This window comes from Schistocerca serialis, chromosome 1 (assembly GCF_023864345.2).
Source record: "Schistocerca serialis cubense isolate TAMUIC-IGC-003099 chromosome 1, iqSchSeri2.2, whole genome shotgun sequence".
NCBI lineage: Eukaryota > Metazoa > Arthropoda > Insecta > Orthoptera > Acrididae > Schistocerca > Schistocerca serialis.
Window position 1 is genome coordinate 872533351 of NC_064638.1, and position 21730 is coordinate 872555080.

Genomic DNA, 21730 nt, shown 5'->3' on the forward strand with positions numbered 1-21730 from the left:
TGTGTGCGGCAAGGTTCTGTGCATGCTTTTAGTAGCATGTGGTCCATAGGGTGGGGGCTAAGGAAATACTTCTTCTGAAAGTAACAAGTAAAGTAACTCCTTTATTACTCCATTGTAGCGAATCTGAATTTGGGACTAAAGGAGAGGGCATTTTGAGAGTACTAAAACTTGTGCAGAGTTCAAGTTTTTGCTAGATAGGCTGATGATAACCTTGGAATTTTCAGTTGCAGTTTCCTTTAATGAGAGGTGAAGAAATTTTCTGGCTATGTGTGAAATGGAGTAAATATGCAATGCAATGTAAGGGAGGTATGGTAGGTTGACAAAATGACTGGATGTGAGTAATAGGTTATTGTTGGGTCGAGTACTTTCTTCAGGTGCTGTTGGGAATGTTGCTCCAGCTTTTTGAGAACACTATTCTGTGTCTCAGAAATGAGATGCAAGAAACTCTTAATTTTCCTTCCAAACATTTTTTACTTTCTCTGCACCTCCCATCATTGATACTCTGCTTCACAAAAAAAGAACCTCGAAGTTGATTTCCTCATGCTCTTCTATCTTTACTCAAACACATTAAACTTGAATTCCTTAGTTTTTTGTATTTAGCATCATAAAGGGTACTGGAGACTTGTATTTAGCATCATAAAGGGTACTGGAGACTTAAATGACTCTATCTTCCTTATCTTCCACAGATATATTTATTATTTCTTTAGATGTTTTTAATGCATCTCCCTGAATATACAGTAATGTTAGTGAAAATTGCTACACCAGGTGAAAATACTCTAACAATTAGAATTACAGAACTGGACATAACTTCCAGCTTTGTTAAGCTCCCATGTGCTGCAGTTAAGGTCAAGAAATTTCCTGGAATTCAGTCAGCATTGGCCTTAAATGTATTACAGGATAGTCTCCCTCCATGGTATTTCTGTGAGAGTTCACAAAACAATATTATGAAAAGAAAAATTGCTACTCACCATATAGCAGAAATGCTGAGTCACAGAGAGGCACAACAAAAAACTTACAAATAGGCCTATGTCGAAAATAGATGACAGACACACACACACGCAAACGCAACTCACACAAACGTGACTGCAGTCTCTGGCAGCTGAAGCCATACTGTGAGCAGCAGCAGCAGCAGTGTATGATAGGAGTGGCAACTTGGTGGGGGTAAGGAGGAGGCTGGGGCAGGGAGGGGGAGGGACAGTGAATTGCTGCTGGGGAGCGCGCAGGGACATGGTAGAGAGAGGGTAGGGCAGCTAGGTGCAGTCGGGAGGTTAGACGGAGGGCAGGGGTGAGATGGAAAGGTTGGGGGGAGGGGGGGAAACGAAGAGAAGTAAAAAAACTGGGTGTGTTGGGGGAATGAGGGCTGTGTAGTGCTGAAATGAGAGCAGGGAAGGGGCTGGATGGGTGAGGACAATGACTAACGAAGGTTGGGCCCAGGAGGGTTACAGGAACATAGGATATATTGCAGGGAGAGTTCCCACTTGCGCAGTTCAGAAAAGCTTGCGCAGTTCAGAAAAGCTGGTGTTGGTGGGAAGGATCCATATGGCACAGGCTGTGAAGCAGTCATTAAAATGAAGGATCTCATGTTGGGCAGTGTACTCAGCAACAGGGTGGTCCTCTTGTTTCTTGGCCACAGTTAGTCGGTGGTCATTCTTGTGGACAATCAGTTTGTTGGTTGTCATGTCCACATAGAATGCAGCACAGTGGTTGCAGCTTATCTTGTAGATCACATGACTGGTTTCACACAAACATCACCTTTGATGGGATAGGTGATGTTTGTTACTGGACTGAAGTAGGTGGTGGTGAGAGGATGTATGGAACAGGTATTTATTTATTTATCGCATCCAAGACATCACCATTTTACAAAAAAAAAATTATATTACAATGCAAGAGAAGCAGTTATAATACAATAATACATGGTTATAAGGTAAATTAACTACAATAATATAGAAAAGTATGTAACATATAATGATAAGCGCTAAGGATGCAAAACAGAGCGATTTTCATATCCCTCGTGAAGCCCAATACACTGCAGCTTGAATAGCCTTGTCATTTGCTTCAAATAGGTCTTGAGTCGAACACGGGTTGTTTAGTTTCCTGCAGACCAGTAGGTGTTGTGGGTCTTGCTGTTCTCCACACTCGCAGGGCTCGTCTGCACTGATGTAGCCCCATTTTTTCAAGTTTGCTCTGCATCTTGATACGCCTGTTCGTAGTCTATTCAGGGCTTTCCAGGTCGTATATGGGAGTTCAGAGCCAGCTGTGGGTTCTTCCCTGGGGCTATTCCCTGGTCTTCCTGAGTCCACATTGTACTACAGCTCTTCTCGTCGTGCTCTAGGCGATAAAAGAGTTGCTTCAGTTGTTCGTAGGAAACTCTTCCTTGATTTAAGTCGGCGAGGTTGAAGATTGTATCCGAACATTGGATGCCTGGGATCTGTCTCCTGTTTATGTTTCTCGATTTCTGCGGCAGTTCTTCTTCTGATGTCTGGCGGGGCTATGCCCATGAGGTGGTACAGCTGCTTTGTGGGAGTTGCGCGGAGGCATCCTGTCACGATGCATCCAGTTTCATTCAATGCTATATTTACTTGTTCAGCGTGGGTGGAATTTTGCCAAACGGGTGTCGAGTACTCCGCAGTGGAGAAACATAAAGCTAAAGCTGACGTGCGGAGAACTGTAGGTTGCGTTCCCCATCTGCTATTTGTTAGCTTGCAGATGATGTTGTTCCTGGCACTCACTTTCATCTTTGTGGCCAAACAGTGTTCCTTGTAGGTGAGAGCATGGTCAAGTTTAATCCCAAGATATTTTGGTGTGTCGCAGTGAGATAGATGTTGTCCCTCCCAGCTTATGTTGAGTTTCCTCCTTGCTTCCTTATTACGTAGGTGAAAAGCACAGACCTGGGTTTTTGCTGGGTTTGGCTTGAGGTGGTTATTATCATAATAGTCACCCAGCTTTTCAATCGCTAAAGTTAATTTACTTTCTACCTCTTCAAAGGTTTTTCCCTGGGTGGCAACGACTGTATCGTCTGCATAGATGAAGGAGCGAGCATCCATGCTGATAGGTTGGTCATTGGTATAGATATTACACAGCAATGGGGCGAGGACGCTACCTTGAGGTAGGCCGTTTTTCTGGGTCCGCCATCGGCTCTTCTTCGACTGCAGCGTGACAAAATACCGTCTATTCTGCAACAGGCACTGGATGAATTGCACCAGTCGGTAGTCTTTTGTGGTGTTATATATTTTTGATATTAACTTACTGTGGTTTATGGTGTCGTAAGCTGCTGTAAGGTCGATAAAGGCTGCACCTGTAATTTGTTTCTGCTCGTATCCATCTTCTATGTACTGGGCGGAATCCTGCTTGCTCTTTAATTATATTCTTGTCTGCATGTTCTGAGATGCGGTTAAGGATCATTCTTTCTAAGACTTTATAGAGCTGACAAAGCAGGGAGATAGGCCGAAAATTTTTAGGGTCTGTGGGGTTTTTTCCAGGTTTTGGTCTAGCTGCTATATTTGCCTTCCGCCAAGTCTTGGGGATTTTCATTTCAAGAACACATTTGTTCATCATATCTAGTAACCACCGTCTGGTAACAGGACCGAACATTTTTATTTTTTCTGGGCGTAGATCGTCTAGGCCAGCGGCTTTATTAATTTTCATTATGGAGATGGAATCTTCTAATTCTTTCAGAGTAAAGGGGGTGCCTAGGTGGTCTTTTTCTTGAGTGCCTCTCTGTAGTTTCTTTCTTAGGTGCTTCCTGTTGGTTTTACCATTAAGTAGAAGTTGATTTGCTATTTGATTTGGTGTGACCTTATACAAATTTTGTGTATTAGATGAGGGGTCATTATTGATGTTTTTAAGAAGTTGCCAGGCCTTTCGGCTATTCTGTTTCATGTCTAGGTTTGTGATTAGATTACACCATTTCATTGTTCTTGAGGCTGATATGGCCTGGAGGAGTTCTTCTCCCGCCATAGTTGTTTCCTCTGAAAAAAGGTTTTCCTCGAAGAGCTGTTGGTAATGTTCCAGAAGAACCTTTGAGTTTCCGTCAAGTCCAGGGATATAACTAGTTCTGCAGCCTCGGGGGATATTTCTTCGGGAGACAGTTTTAACTAATTCAATGAAAGTGTCATATTTTTCCGGGCTAGCATCAACGTTCTGCACCTCTTTGTCAAGTTCTTCAGAGAATTTGTCCCATAGGGCACGTTTAAAATTAAAACGTCTTTGGAAATGGGTGGTTGCTGGTTTAACAACTGCTTCAACCAGACATAATATAGCTCGGTGCTGTGTATGTGGGAGGGGTTCTCCCACATCCTTCCTGGTTTGATGTGCTACGTTTTCGCTGACAAAGATGTTATCTGGATTGTATCCACGGTTCCACCTGCTGCTGTTGAAGGAATATGGAAGTTTGGGGTCGTGTATTAATTTAAGGCCAGTTGAGTCTGCCCAGGTTTCTAGGTCGTCCCCACTTTTGTCTGTGTGCCTGTACCCCCAGGCTGATCCATGACAGTTGAAGTCACCCATTACTATTTTCGTTGGTTGTGAGTTGAAGTTGGTTGGCTCACTGAATCTGAACTCCCTGCTCGGAGGCTTATATGTAGATGTCACAGTGCAGGACTGTAACTCTACAGTCAAGATTTCGATGTCTTCTTGAGATGTCAGTTCTGCAGATATAATACCTAAGCCCATTTTGGCGAAGATTGCGCTGCCGTATTGCTCGTGTGGTCTTTCAATTACTAATTTCATTCCGTGGAACAGGTAATAAATCTGGATGCAAGACCTGTCCCATACATCCTCCCATCACCACCTTCTCCAGTCCGCTCACAAACATCACTTATCCCACCAAAGGCAGGGCTACCTGTGAAATCGGCCATGTGATCTACAAGCTAAGCTGCAACCACTGTGCTGCAGTCTGTGTGGGCATGCCCTCCATCTAACTCCCGACTAACCTAGCTGCCTTACTCTCTCTCTCCACCTCATCCCTGTGCACTTCCCAGCAGCACTTCACCGTCCCCCACCTTTGCCCTACTATCCCTGTCCATCCCCCCCCCCCCCCCTCCCAGCCTCCTCAGTACCCCCATCCAGTTGTCACTCCCATCATGCACTGCTGCTGCTGCTGCTAGCAGCGTGGCTTCAGCTGCCAGAGACTGCAGTCATGTGCGTCTGAGTTGCTTTTGCATGAGTTTGTGTCTGTCGTCTATTTTAGACAAAGGCCTCTTTGGGTGATAGCTTATTTGTGAGTCTTTTTGTTGTGCCTATCTGTAACTCAGCATCTCCACTATATGGTGTGTAGCAACTTTTCTTTCATAATATTGTTACATTCCATCGTGGATTATCTATTTTTAGAGTTCACAAAATATGGACAGTGATTGCTAGAGAACTGTAATGATTAAGTTGTAAAGTTACCACAGCCCGAATGTGTTTAATAGGCAAGGTACAAGCAAACATACAGGCCCAGACGTAGTAGCGTCTCTCAGTTTTTGGAGGGTTCCGCATATTTTGTTTCATCTGACAGAATATCATCTTGCTGAAATATGGCAGGGAGATGAATGAAAGAGCTAGGGCTCTAACACTCTGTAACATACTGACCTGGTTCGTATGCTTCCGTTTTTTCAAAACCCTTCTTTAATCTTCCTCTTTTGATTATTGAATGTAATGAGCAATTATAAAATAATGTACGCCACTGCAAAAATTAACTTTTTGTACTCCTTAACTCCCACTGATAATGACGTCACTGACTTGGATAATGAAGTCACTGACTTGGTTAATATGAGTGGAGGAATCCGACAAGGATGCGTTCTGTCACCTTTGTTACTGAATTTGTTCTCAGACAGTATCTTTCAGGAAGCACTTGATGATACAGAAAAAGGCATAAAGGTTGATGTGTCTTCATCAACAATGTTGCACACTGTCTTGATGACACAGTATTGATTGCTGGTAGTTTAGATGATCTACAGCAACTTGACATTATAGCAGGAGATGAAAGCAGTGATATAGGTCCGAATATCAACACCAAAAAAACACATTTTATGAGTGCCACATGACAGCCTGACTACTCTACAAATGCAAATCTATTATTCAGTGTCTCCTTAATACAAACTGTAGGCAAGTTTAAGTAACTGGGAACAAGGCTGTGTGAGAATTGCAGTTCAGATATGGAGATAAAACGTTGCATAGAGAATGCCAATAATGCTATATTAAAATTCAAGAAAATTCTGATTAGCACAGACCTAGCTCCTAGAGCTGAATTTTGTCACATACTACATCTCATTTGTATTTCTACACAGTTCTGAAGGATGGACATTAAACATGCCAGAAACAAAGAATGTGGATTCATCACAGAATGCGTAAAGTGCTGTGGGCAGTAAGAATAACGAATGCAGAGGTATTGAGATGCATACACAAACAACAAGAAATATTAACATTTAAAACAAAAACTGCATACCTAGGACATAGTTTATGGAACACCAAATATATTCTTCTAGAGTTGGTAATAGAAAGGAAGATTGACGGTAAAATAAATAAATAAAAATAGAAATTAACTGAAGTCTGATGAACAGTTTACGCCTTTTCCAAACAGTGTGAATAATGCTGCCTTGCGTGCACAAGTGAACTCAGGGAAGATGTACAGTGAACTGAAGTGAACTCTTGATTTGTCGGTTGCAAATACTGAACTATTTATGTCTTTTTGTCAACCAAAGCCAGGACTAGCATGATAATATTGAAATTTTATAGTCAACATCTACATCTACATACATACTCTGCAAATTACACTTAAGTGCCTGGCAGAGAGTTCATCGAACCACCTTCACAATAATTCTCAGTCTTGAACAGTGCACGGAAAAAATGAACACCTATATCTTTCTGTGTAAGCTTACAATTACGAAAATCAATTGCAATCCCGATAGGGCACTCTGTGTAGTACCTAATAAAATTCTATATTTATCTGTGTCTGTTACATTACAGGGTGATTGAAAGCTAATGACTTGTACATAGATTGTGCAGTCAGTAATGATTATACACTGACTCAAAATTGACATACAATTACGATTTTGGTTTGTGAGCTGAGAGTCAATGGCCCAAAGTAACTATGCACTTTACCAGGCACAGGTTGTGGGAAGGCTGTGACATTTATCGATAGAACTAACCTAAATGTCAGGCTACACTACAGATCAGTCTTTCACCACAACCAAGATTTCAGGAGAGGAGGGAGGGGGCTGGGGGTGGAGGGGGTCAAATGTTTACATGCTGTATTTACAATCAATTACTAAATAACATCAGAAGCTATCTCTAAGATAAAATCTGTAGGTAGCTTATTTATCCACCAATGTCACATTTTTTTTAAGAGTTTACAATAACAACTCATACTAAAAGATGTGTTTTGGAAAGATCTTAAGTGTAGTGTATGTTAGCTTTGCTGCATACTTAATGTTTTTGGTATTTTCATTTCTAAACTTCAGATGTTTTGGTATTTAATTTACACCCCATGTTTGTTGTATTTATACTTGTGTATTACAGAAATATGCATTTTAAGTGATCTAGACTACAACCACTCAGCTGAATTGTACATTGCTCTGTTAAAATTGTATGTATACCCTTGCCTGGATTTACACTATTTTTGTTCTTGATTCATGTTTACATTGGGTGTGGGCACACCAAGTTCCTCCACGTTCATCCTAATCACATGTTCCAAAATTTTACATGATAAATTGCATGCTGAATTCATATTGTGCAGGTTTTGAACTTGTGGTATGCTGTTGTTATTAGCTAGAAGGTATAACTTGCTAAACTCATGCGCAATACACTCACAAAAAGAAACTTGCTAATAATGCACATTACCCACAGTCAGCAATCAAGGAAACTAAAGTACCAGGACATATTTTGCGCATGGGGTGTATTTCATGTACTTTTCCTCTAATGAATAGTGAAACACTCATTACTTATGTCACTGTACTATAGTGCACTCTGGGGAGACAATTGAAAACTCATTCCGGTGGTGGATAGAATAGCCAATGGCAGAAAAAAAACTGTCTGAAACACTATCAAAACAATAATACTAAATGTCAATTAACGATGTGTCAGAGCGTAATAGAGATATTACAGAGACAGGAATACAATAGCAAAGTTTGAACAACTCTGTTCATCCCCTTTTGATGTAAGCAGTGAAATGTGAAAATTGTGTGCACATTGGTAGGGCACCCTTGGGCTGAAACACAAGGCCTTCGGGATGTCCATAAGAGCTGTACTCTGAGGAAGTGATGCCCCCAGACCTCTGCTACATAGAGCTAAGCAGCGATTTAAGCTACTGTCTGTTCAATAAACAATGCTTGATATCACATTTAACAGTTTCAAAAATACTGACCTGCATTATTTAAATCCGTTTGAGAAATATACAAAATGCTGCATTCTGATAATTTAAATTCTGTAATACTTTATTGAGAAATTTATTTTAATATATATTTTAGGTTAGCTCCACCTTAGAGCCTCTATCTATGAGCTTCACCTGCACTTTAACTATTCAATCATGACTCCATGAGGCTATGTATGAGATGCCAGTTTATAGATGCTTTTACTTGTATTACAGAAATTAAGAAACAGTAAAATATGTAGCTATTGCTTTTTGGATGTTAACATGTTGTTGTTGTTGTTGTTGTTGTTGTTGTTGATGTTGTTGATGATGATGATGATGATGATGATGTGGTCTTCAGTCCAGAGACTGGTTTGATGCAGTTCTCCATGCTACTCTACCCTGTGCAAGCTTCTTCATCTCCCAGTACCTACTGCAACCTACATCCTTCTGAATCTGTTTAGTGTATTCATCTCTTGGTCTCCCTCTACGATTTTTACCCTTCACGCTGCCCTTCAATACTAAATTGGTGATCCCTTGATGCCTCAGAATGTGTCCTACCAACCGATCCCTTCTTCTAGTCAAATTGTGCCACAAACTCCTCTTGTCCCCAATTCTGTTCAATACCTCCTCATTAGTTATGTGATCTAACCATCTACTCTTCAGCATGTTAACATAAAAGATAGAAAAAATGAAATAGGCAGAGATTCAGTAAGCAATGCAATAAATTTAACCAAAAGCTGTACGGTTTGGTGAAGGAAATTTCCATATGCACAGGGATTCCCAGAGTTCACCATGAATTTTCTAGAAACTGAAATTTTCTTCTTCTTCTTTTTGTGCCTTTGGCCCACATTGACACAGTTCAGCATGCTTCTTAATGAATTTGGCATGGTTAGTTTAAGGGATTCCTGGATGCCCTTGTTGCCACCCCATTTACTCCCCGGAATGGAATATATGTACCCCAGCTGTCTCCAGTGTGGTTCATGTGAAAGTGGGCAAAAGTGCTCTAAATGTTTATGAATGTAACTGAGGCAGGACTTGGGTATCAGCCCCCTATTCAACTATTAGGATGGGGGAAACTTCCTAAAAACCACATCCAGGCTGGCTGGCTCAGTGATCCTTGTTGTTAGTCTGCTGGGTGGATTCAGCGTATCTCCCTGGCTCAAAAGTGGCGCTTTAATGTGCATGGCTATCTGGGTGGATAGAAAGTGAAGTTTTCTAGTTGGGATAATTAATAAACTAACATGTTATTTTAAGGAAAATATAAATTAAAAAAAAAGAAAATTCAGTTTACAAAACTGAATGCTAGATTAGAGAGATAATTACATTTTAAGATTGGAACATTCTGGAACATGAAAATTTCAAATACAAATAACTTTTGAAATATTACATTTTTACATAAAGTAAAATGTTAGCTGTAAACAGGAGGACTAGGGGTTTGAAGTAAACTGCATCAACGATAAAACAAACAAATTTTAGCAGTATTGTATTTTGACATGCACATGATGTGCAGGTATCATAAAATATAAATATTCGTTAAAATAAAATGTTTCCGTATGGTCCAAATATACCATTGTCATCAGCAGATTGTAAATTATATTGTGATTAATAAAATTTAGTGAAATATTGTGTAGCATTTTTTGTTGTTGCATTTAGAGCATTAGCAAAAAGACAGGTTATATCGGGTCTAGGGAGAGAGCGAAACATGCAGTGATTTGCCTCAATCACATAAGCATTTGGCATATTGACAGTAGCCGGCAAATCTGCTCTCCACCACTGACATTTGCCACTCTTAAGTTATAGATGTTGTTGTTGTTGTTGTTGTTGTTGTTGTGTGTGTGTGTGTGTGTGTGTGTGTGTGTGTGTGTGTGTGTGTGTGTGTGTGTTTTGTGCAGTTTAGATTACATAACAAGCAGAACAATTGACTTCTCCTCATTATTTTAAATGCATAATGTGATGTATTGTAGTCAAATAAACAAGACTGTTGCTCACAGCATAATGTTTCAAAGCTATAGATGACAGTAGTCTTGTAGACAGGTAACATGCCATGCTGTCATATTTCATTAGCTGAAAGACGAACATTGTCATAATATGTCAAAACAATTTGCTTGATACAGTCTTCTCTGCTTCATTTGAACATTTGAACTCACTCAGATGCTGATAGTGTGCTATTTGATGTCAGTGAGGCATGCTGACATTTGTGTATGCTTTTCCAGTTTTGATGAAAACATTTATCTTAATGAAACATTTATATTTCCCATGTTAAAAGTCAGGGTGCCATACAGCATGCAATGTGAAACGCTTGTTGACAGTACAATGTTTAACATATTCTCAGAGTATCAGAGTAATTTAAGCCTTCTAGCAGAATTATGTATTATCATTTTTGGCTGTAATACATGTTTGGTTATCAAGGCATTATGGAGGAGTGTTGTGAGTGAGGCAGCAGAGTATGTGACACCACAGTGTTGCCGAGCTTTGAAATGTTATGCTGTGAGCAACAGTCTTGATTATTTGGCTACAATACATCACATTATGCGTTTAAAATAATGAGGAGAAGTCAATTGTTCTGCTTGTTATGCAATCTAAATTGCACAAAACACACACACACACACACACACACATATTGTATGTAACCTGTTTTGATCAATTCACTGCTAGACAACAGTCTACTTCATACATATTTTACTCCCCAATGCTGCATTAACTGTTTCATGGCTGTAGTGCCAGACACTTCTGCAGTGATTAGCATGAATTGCAGAACAGCTAATACAGCCATTATATTATCCATGATGGTTTGAGAACACAGCAGCTGTTTTCCAAATAACACTGAAGAAAGATTTGCAACTAGTCACACTTCTTGAATGAATTATTTATATCACCATAACTACACTTAAAGAAGGCCCAAGCACATGGAATAGGTTCATAGATACACTCAGGAACACTTAAAATAGCGCACCCAGAGGGAAGAAAGGTACAAACACGAAACTTTGCAGATAAATGCAGTGAGATCCGATATGCAAATGGTCCAAGTATGGTGTGAGTGCGCATGCCCACAGGCCCTGCAGTGGCACTGTAATTGAGTAGAGTACCCTATTTAAATGGCATATGGTGGACGAGTCATACGCGTAATGATCACATACTGACTCGAGGAGGGCATTAGTAGACGTAGAACACCAGGTAGACAAGTTAGATGACATTTCTCACAGTGAAGACTACTATGGCCGGTCCTCTCTAATTGTGGTACATGGAACTGTAATGGTCCAGTACTATGTTGATGACATTCTTCAACCCCATACGAAACCTTTCCAACATGGCCTACCAGAACCACTTTTCCAGCAAGATAATGCTCATTCACATACAGCTTGAGTTGCTCAAGACTTCCTAGGTCGTGTTAAGACTCTTACATGGCTGACCTGCTGCTGGAACTCGTCCACAATATGGACTACCTGAAACATCAGATGTTGCCGTGTCACTCCGTACATGATTTGGAAGTGGCTTTTCAGGATTCTTGGGCCAGTTTGCCTCAGGACAGCATCAGACAATGCCAGCATGTGTTGCAGCATGTATTACAGCAAAAGGTGGTCCAGTGCATCATTGATGTTGCACTGCATTTGTCTGCTTGTACTCATCATACTTGTTTACTTGTCTTGATTTTGGGATCAAGCAATTATCTCATCTGTATCATTTCATTTTGATCCAATGTTCCCTTCATGGTGTACTATTTTCGGCGTTCCTGAGTGTGCATGAGTGGCTCAAAGACTTGTTAAGTAGCAGAACCCAGAACATTGTCCTAGGCAGCGAGTATTCATTGGAGACAAGGGTATTGTCAGGAGTGCCCCAAGGAAGTGTGATAGAACTGTTTGTGTAGCCTACCCACAATGTGATGAACAGGGTGAGTGCAATCAGTGACTGTTGGTAACACCGCAGTGTAGTGTCATCATTGAGTACAGGATGACTTCGACAGACTTTTTACTTGGTGTGATGAATGGCAGCTTGCTATAAATATAGACAGAATTTTAGTTACTGCAGATGAGTCAGAAAAACAATTCTGTAATGTCTCAATCCGGTAGTAGTGAGTAGTACTTGACGCAGTCTCACTGAATAAATATCATAATGTTGCAAAGCGATATTAAATGGAATGATTGCACAATATTGGAAGTAGGGAAGGTGAATGGTGGACTTTGGGATACTGGGATACTTCTAGGAAAGAGTAGCTTTTTGTGAAAGGAGACTGCCTATAGAGCACTAGTGTGTCCCACCGTTCTTGATTACTGCTCAAGTGTTTAGGATCCCACTAGGTTCTATCAAAGGAAGACAGCGAAGCAATTCAGAGACATGCTGCTGGATTTTTTACCGGTTGGTTTGATCAACATGTGAGTATCATGGAAATGCTCTGTGAATTCAAACCTGCAAACCCTGGAAGAAAGAGTATGTTCTTTCCACAAAACACCTTTGAGAAAATTTAGTGATCTAGCATTTGCGGCTGACTGCAGAACAGTTCTACTGTCACACACATACATTTTGCGTATAGACAATGAAGAAAAGGTTACAGAAATAAGAAATCATAGAGACAGTCATTTTTTCCTCATTCTCCATTTGCAAGTGGATCAGGAAAAGCAATGAGGAGTAGTGTTACAAAATACCCTTTGCCATGCACCATATGATGGTTTGCAGAGTACAGTGTAGATGTAGATGTATGTAGAATTAGTTTGGGCCTGGGCCCATTGTCAGATGGAGCAAGGATTTCTCAAATAAATTTCCTCAAATCCAAAATGTAATATTTGTAAAAGAAATCCTTGCTGCTTTCTGATGATGGGCCCAGGCCAGAAACTAATTATGGTGAATAAATCATTCATCCAAAAAGTTTGGCTGATGGCAGTTTTTCTTTGATGAAGCATGATATTATTCAAGCAGATGGTTGTCTGGCTACTAGTCAACAACTGCCTAGAGCCATTGTGATTTTAATGTTTTTAGCCAGTATCCTGAAGAAAATTGTGAGAACAACTTCCTATTATTTTTGACATTACATTCACAATTATAAAAAGTTATGATAAGAAATGTCAAAGCCTACTGAACTTTGTATATACATCCCTAGTCAGATAAAGGCTAACAAGTTGTCACACAACATTCTTTCAATTAATATTTATGCAAACAGCAACACAAAAATTTTTAAACCTTGAATTATGAATATTATAAACTACGTAAAATAAGGGAAACACAGCTGTTCACCTAGGGCACATCAGTGTGTGCACACATTCCCACACACAACCACACAGACAGCCAAATGCACACTCCTATGCATCGTAAAGATTAATTATTGATACTCGATAATTCATAGCGGTTGCCTGATCTGATGGAGGTGGGAAGGGGATAGGGAGGTACAAAAGGCGGGGATAACAAGAAAAGGTGGGTCTTCGGACAGATACCTCTGTGGTTCTCTTATTGCCCCTCTCCCTCTTCCTGCATCTATTTTTGTGCAATGCTCTTTTCTCTTTTCATCTTGTTGTGCAGTCATGGAGTAATCTGTCCAAAAACCTTCGTCTTTCTCGCTATCCCTTCCTTGTGTCCTTCCCTATCCTGTCTCCACCTCCATCAGATCGGACAACTGCTTTCAATAATCAAGTATTAATAATCAGTCTTGCTGTGGCCATGGCAGTGTGTGTTTGGCTGTCGTGTAGATGTGTGTGTGAACATGTGTACTTTTTCCCAGAAAAAGAGTGAATGCTTGAAAGCTAGTGTTAAGCTGTCTTCTGTTATGTGTTTCTGTGCTTCACGCTTCAATCCACCATAAGTGAGTTGTTCTCTTTCATATATTTTACATATTGCACCATCTAGGAATTTCCGTTATTGTTAAAAATTATAAACCGCTATCATGTTAAAGCGGATGGTATGTTTTGGGTATACGGCTGAGTTGTTGATCTGTTTTATTCATAACCATACACTCGAAATTACACCATTAATCATGGAAACCTGATAGTTCACAATCAGTTCAGCACCCTTTAGTTGACCAGGTATTGCTTAAACCTTGAATTATGAATATTATAAACTACGTAAAATGAGGGAAAAACAGCTGTTCACCTAGGGCACATCATGTCATGAAGCTGGCCTAATAACGATAGTGAGATTCAGCCTTTGCCATTTGCAAAGAGCAGTGACTTGCCCCCATTTTAAGATTGCTGCCCATTGTCATTCTGAAAGAGGAGTCCAGGCTGTCTCAAGGCAATGTGTGTGTGGTTTGAATTTTGAAGTGCCACTGGGCTGTATCTGACTGACTTCATAGTGTGCGTGGGGTTTTTAGAAAAATGAAGGTTGGAGATATGTGGGCTTGTGTTTAATGTAAATGTTTGTGTTAGTGTTTGTTTCTGTTGATACTGCCCATAGTGGCATGGAAGTGTTAGTTTTTGACATTTATGTGGAGTTTTGGAGGGTTCTTTGCCTAAATGGCGTATTAGGAGGTGGGACAATGTCTTTGTTTTTTCATACTAACAGAATCTTCCGGCAGTTCTTGGTAGAACAACATTATAATAATAAATGAAAAGCAACAGTTTGCTTTTGTTCTACAATATTACTTTTATTGCTAACCAGTTTTCGGCTTACAAGGCCATCTTCAGACATCTTCAGACATTTTGTTTTTTCATAAAATTTTATTGATTTGTCTTTAATGATTGCGCAGATAGTGGGCTGGTTTAAAAGGTCTCTTATGTGTGTGTTTGAGAAATAGTTGAGATAATACGGAAGGCTTTATTCTCAAGATGTTGGAGCTTTAGGAGGATGGTGTCTGGCAGCATACACCACACTTCCAAGCCATACAGGATGACTGGAAGTATGAGCTGGTGCCAAAGGAGGAGTTGGCATTTCATGGTCAATCTGTCACCCTTTAAGAGAGGATAAAAACTACACAAGAGAGTGCAACCTTTATTCTGGTTTTTTAATGTGTTTTCGCCATGTGTGAGATCTGTCTGTTTCGAGGCCCAGGTATGTGATTGAGTCGTGCCAGGGCAGGTCTCATCCATTGACCGTGTGTAGCCAGTTAGGAAGCTTAAATTTTGTAGTGAAGTAAATGGCCTGGCATTTAGTGGTATTAATTTTCACCTCTCATTTATTACACCATTGCATGATCTTGTCTAGGTGTTCTTGCAACTTATGCTGAATGAATGAAAGGTTACTGCTGCTCTTGTATATGGCTGTATTGTTGGTGTATAAGGCTATTTCGCCACCAGTGTGCTTGGGTATGTAGTTTGTGTAAATAGTGTATAGAACAGGGCCTAAGACCGAACCTTGCAGTACTCCTACCGCAATTGGATGGGTCTGGCTAAATCATGTTCTGTTTCTTATGAAAAACTGGTGCCTCGTAAGAAACAAATCGATGATCCTGATTAAATGTTCTGGGCAACATAATTGGTCAAGTTTGTAAATAAGGCCATCATGCCAGACATGGTCAAATGCTTTTTCAATGTCCAGGAATACTTCTCCTATTGATTCTCTCTTCACCCTGAGGAGACAGATGTACCCAACTAAGTGTAGAAATTGCTAGATGGTGGAGTGCTCAGTATGGAAACCAAACTGCTCAGGCATCAGGGTACCGTTTTCGGTTAGGAATTTGTGGAGTGGTACTAGGATTATTAATTCAAGGATTTTGCCAAGGCCTGGGAGTAAGGAGACGGGTCTATAGCTTTCGGGAAGGAGCAGGTTTTTATTAGGTTTGGAGAGAGTGATGACTGCAGTTTTCCACACTGTGGAGGAACTATGTCAATTTTAGGTTGGCATTATATGCACTTTCTACGTATGTTATTGCAGGAGGTGGAAGGTGCTTCAGGAGTGGGATATGGATTTGATCAGGGCCTGGGGTTTTGTGGTTCCACTGGTGCTTGACTAGGGCACTTATTGTCAGCTCGGTAACAGGTGCAAATTCCGTTGTTGGGCTCGTATTTATAATCTGAGTCACTCATCTGATTACTGCTCTTGCTTTTCCATTGGGGAATTTCCTCCACATGTTCCCCCACCAGATAGTTGTATTTGGCCCAGTTTGTTATTATCTGTGTTTTTGCCATCTTCCTGGTATCGTCTTTGGCACTGGCTAATTCCAGAATGACTAGACTGTGGTTGGAGTTCAGTTCACTGTGTACTGTGGCTGTCTCATTGAGATCCAAGTTTATTGCTACAAAAATGCCCAGAATACCTGCATTTTTGTGTGCGTCTGTGGGAATTTGTGTAGGCTCATCAGGTGCAATGATGCATAGAGCAGCACACCTCTCAACGAGGCTAAACAGCCTCTTACCAATTGTGTTCTTTGTGCAGCAGCCCCAGGTCCTATGCCTGAAATTTAGGTCCCCTCCTACAACCACATGCACGCCAGTACCCAGCATCACCTGAAAGCCCTATTCTTGGATGGTGGAAGAGCGGGGAGAGGTGGTATGCTGAAATAATGTGCCATAGGTGTTGCCATAGTTTAATTTCAACACCGACAGCCACTATACTTTATGTCTATGGTGGTTCCAGTATACAGAAAAACTTTCTGCCTTTTATTAGAACTGCTGCTCGGGGCAGTCCACGCAGTCGTCTCTGTGGACAGAGTAATTTCAAATGACGAAGCGGTCTTCTGATTTGTGGTGGGTTTCTGTAAGACACACAATTTCAATGGCATGCCATTCCAGAAAGTCAAGTATTACTTTCCTGGATTTTGTGCCATTCGTGTTCCAGTTTAAAATTTTTGGATCTATGGGGATCCATTAATTGTGTCTGGCAATGTCATTGCCCCTTCTGCAAGAACCATGATTTTGCTTGGGTCATCAGGCACAGCTCTGAATTTTGCCATGGTACCCTTAAACATAGTTTTAATGTTTTTTAGGCCAAAACCCATGAACAGCAGGAGTAACTTGCAAAGTTCACCCAGTATATTGAACGGCATCTGTGGCTGAACATCAGTGGACGACTGCTGTTGCGGGGTGTCTGTCAGCTGGTTTTGTTCTGGGACAGTAGGATGAAGTGGTGGTGGTGGTGACACCCTGGCAGTGGCTGCAATCGGGGCATAAGGAGAGGGAAGCACAGGGAATGACGCTGGCACGGGCACATTCTGTTTCCTGCTGCTGGCGACGGCAGAGCTAGCGGCTTCTCTCGCAACTGTGGTAGCAGTGCGTGGGGGATTCCTCGCCATCAATTTATGTCTAGTGGGACATATACTGTAATTAGTTGGGTACCTGTCATTACACAGGGCGCATTTTGCCATTGTTTGAGGGGTCTTTTTACATGTGCTGAACAAGTGTGGCCCTGCACAATTGACACATTTTGGGGGGTGGTGACATTGTTCAGCAGTGTGGAAGAGCTGCTGGCACTGACGGCATTGAACAGGGCTTTCAGGCCAGCTATACTTCTCATGCTCAGCTTATAGTGCATGAAGTATTCAGTTTTATTTAAATCTGTTTGTTTGATTAGGGTGGAGGTTGATCTTGAAGGACATGCACTTTATGTGGCCTTCAGTGGGCTTCTCAGGGTCTGTGGGTTTTGTTTGCAGTTTGCCTGTATAATTTTGTATAGCTTTGAATTTGTGGAAGACGAGTTCTACTTTTATTTCTTCAGGGTCTGTATCCCTTGATAGACCTTTAAAGACTACTTTGTACGTCTCCTTTTTGGTTCTGGAATATGTGTGATACGGTACTTTGTTCACTGTGAAGTAGTCACACGGGTATTTGTAGTTTGGAGTGCTGGATGGTTGAAATTTTATGGGAGTGCTGCAGACGATGTGTTGAGACTGCCTTTTAAGTATGGGGCAATTTCCTTGATGTTTTTTATCACCCCTTTGTGGATGGTGCGATGACAGATGGTATTTTGTCATGTTTCTGATTTACTTGTAGCGTACCTAATGACGAGGGCTGGGTGTTGTTTTGTAAATCCGCAGTTACTTCTGTCCTTGCATTTGCAGTGAGGGCAAAGTTCTTTGAGGTAGGGACTTTGGTGACTATGGTTCCAACTCCTATTTCCATATTATGTCCTGCGGGACCTCTTCCTCAGCGAGCCAACTTGGGCCTAGACCCTTAGGTACTGACTTAATGTCCTTTTCATGTGTATGTGATTTTGCTTTGGTGATGCCTGTATTGGGTTGGCTGCAGGAGCCCAGAGACTGGGTGCCACAGTAGGTTGGGGCTTTGTGTGTATCCAACGTGCGTTTAGCAGATTCTGAAGCCAGACTGTCACTCCCAAGGGGTGCTGATTGTTCATTCGTTGGAACTGTAGATCTCCTTGAGCAGTACCAGCCCTAGCACAGACTATACGCAGGTAACCACAAGCCATGGAGGAGCAGGGAAGATGCCATGCGTCAGTTTCTGTCTGAAACACGATGGCAGAATTTCAGTCAATTGCAGAACAAGACAGCTTGGTCTCACAGACACTGTGCTACCAGTAGACTGGCAGCAGCTGCACCACAAAGGGACCAATCCAACTTCCTCTACATGACAGTTTACGACGCCGCGCAAAAGCCTGCGCATGTTACACACGACAGTCTTGCTGCACCATGGAACATAGCGCAAAGAGACAATTTTGCAGCTCCACATCAAAGCATAGTGCATTCAGCAGCAGCAGAAGAAGAAGAATTGCAGCAGTGAACGTAGCACATCCACTCACTATGAGTCCTCCCCCTCGAATGCTGTCTCAACATCAAACAGTTTTTGGTCTGTTTCTTCCAAAATTGAAACTGTCAAGGTCAGCTAGTATGTGTTATAACTCCTCAAAAAATTTCAAGTGAAAAACTGGTTCATCAACACAGCCCTCATGCTATGAAATACACAAGAATCAGCTTCTCACCAAAGAATGCAAATTACACCAGAATAATAGAAAAAGAAAAGTAAAGTAAAAATAGTTTGTGTATACTTTAATTTCAAAATTTTGGAAATCTCAAGAATTTTTAGGAAAAAGCCCTTGCGACAGACAAAATAATCCCTTATTATGTAAAAGCTTGTCTAGTTACATTGTCACTTCCACTTACTTTAAATATACTTTCACTTCTTAAAAATTGTAATATGGGTATTGTGTCATCAAACATGTTATTAGTCACCACTTAAACAGTCATCTGTGAAGTGACTCAATCTTCTTTCTCTACATGCTTTCAGGTGACCATGCCAACATTTAAAAACTTTTTAGTATAGTGGAAGATTACTTTGATTGACTTCAACAACACTACAATAACAATGATGTTAAATTTGTTTATGATATGATTTCACTTGATTAGAATTGTGAAACAGATATCACAAATTCAGTATTTGGCATCTTGAATGTATCCCTTGGAAGTAAGTGGACTGTCTGTGGTCAGTACAAAAACCCTCAAGTGGATTTTATGCCACTGTCACACATCTTCCTTCCTCCCAAACTTACTCTTTTTTTTACTATAGCAGAGGAACAGTCCATTGCAGGAAGCTGAAATTTGGTTTATGTTCCTGCAAGCTATTGCCTAGGGGAAATTTTTTCTTCAGTTTTAATAGATATTATCAGTTAACATACTTTGCTTTCTAGTGACAATTTAATGTATGTTACTCTAAGGCTTTCTGTTGATTGGCACAGGAGCAGGGAGGGTCCACACTAAAATCCACCCCACCATGTTCAGAGAAGGGGAAAAAACCTATTCAGCGCTCTCCACCACCAGTACGGCGACTTCGTCTAAGAGGCGACTGGTCTGATACTGGACCAGATGCTCGACCGGAAAGAGAAGGTGGTCGCCGTGGAGGTAAACATCAGTGATACTGCATGCAGGTATAATGCTTGCATGTAGCAGAAATGTATAACATACACAGAAATCATTGAAAAAGTTTGCTTACATGTTGAATAGGTAAATAAAGGACCTTTGAGACAACTATGTAATATCTTCGTAGACTAAATGTGGATAGTACAGATTATTGTAGATAGCTGTTTAAACATGTACTGCAGTTGTGTTGTATGTAGTCAGAACTTGTACAAAATTGCAAGTCATGTTTAACTTTCTCCTGAGTATGTCAGAAGAATGACTTTGTTGCATCCTATCCAGCAGGGCAAAAAATGGATAAAATACTAGTAGCAAGGAGTGCCAGTATAATGTATAAACAGAGGAAGACTGAAGTCAGTCGGTGGTCACTGTGATTTGTTTATGAGAACTGCATACAGGCGCAAAGAAGGTTTGTGACAATTGTACGATAAGGCAGTAACCTGTTGACAGCAGTAGTAATGATCTGTAAAAGTGTTACAATGACTAACATATCATGAAACTGTCTTGAATACAAGATTGCTGTTGAACTGTCAGTGGCATATAAAAAGCATTAGTTTATAGCTAGTGTGTTGTATCGAGAAACTCTGTGACTTAAGAAGGCTGGGCTAGTGTGTAATAAAATATTCATGCAACACTGACTGGATTCAGGAATGGCAGAGAAAACAAAAGATTGAAAACAAGAGGAGGCCATGACGATTGGCTGTAATTTAATTTAGGCTGGAGATCTGTTGTCTAGTGCACAAAAGCAAACTACATTAGAATAATGATTGGAATTAATGTATGCAAAAACTGCATTAAAAAGAAAATCTGACTGTAGAAAACATAGTTATTTAATAGATCGAATGTGAACATTTGGCAAAATGTTTGCTTCTCTTGTTATGTAATCATTCATGACTGTGTATTAAGACTATTTGCTCTTTATATTATCCTATTTGTGATGATAAAATGGTTATTATCAAGGTACCAAGAGATAAGTAGATGCATTACACCCAAGATAACCAGAGAGAGAGAGAGAGAGAGAGAGAGAGAGAGAGAGAGAGAGAGAGGGAGAGAGAGAGATCAGCAGTTGTATATAAAAGCAAAGAATGTTGCAGTACTCCATCTTGAAATCACCATATTTGTATCATTTACATTGTTAGATATTTTCCATGACCGTAATGGCAATCAGTCAGTTACTCAGATGCATAAACTGATTATTTTCTACATAGTGGCTCATTAATTTAAGTGAAGATAACCAGTTTCAGCCTCAAAGGACATCTTCTGATTTATAAAGATAGAAGCCAAGGTGATCTACTCTTTCAAATTGTACATATTATTGTTGGAGATATAAAATATAAAATTATAGATGACTTGTTGACTACAGCATAATAGCTCACAAAGATTCTTTACTGAGGCCGACTGTTTCAGCATTCAAGTACTGGGCAGGGAACTCTCAAGGATAGTACCTATTTTCATATTTCATTTTATTCTGAATGTCTGTTTTTAATCCTGAATAGACATTTTAATGTAAGAAAGTCTTTAACATCTTCAGCTCATTTTCTACTGGTTAGCATTGCTGGCTCTACACCATAGGATCCCTTGGGAACTGAGTGTTTGTGTTGTCTTAATTATTTCATCTCACCTTCATCACAAAGATATACAAGTTGCCGAAGTAGTGTCAAATAGAGAGACTT

General features: G+C 40.5%; 1 protein-coding gene across 4 annotated transcripts in view; it reads left to right on the forward strand.

Annotated features, from left to right (window-relative positions):
• LOC126486149 (DDB1- and CUL4-associated factor 6-like) overlaps window positions 1-21730 on the forward strand; it is a 227199-nt gene that overhangs the window by 58877 nt on the left and 146592 nt on the right. For all 4 annotated transcript variants that reach the window (XM_050108930.1, XM_050108929.1, XM_050108927.1 and 1 more), the window contains exon 7: window positions 19880-20042. In XM_050108930.1, coding sequence (XP_049964887.1) covers window positions 19880-20042 — 163 coding nt within the window. The remainder of the gene's footprint in view (window positions 1-19879; window positions 20043-21730) is intronic.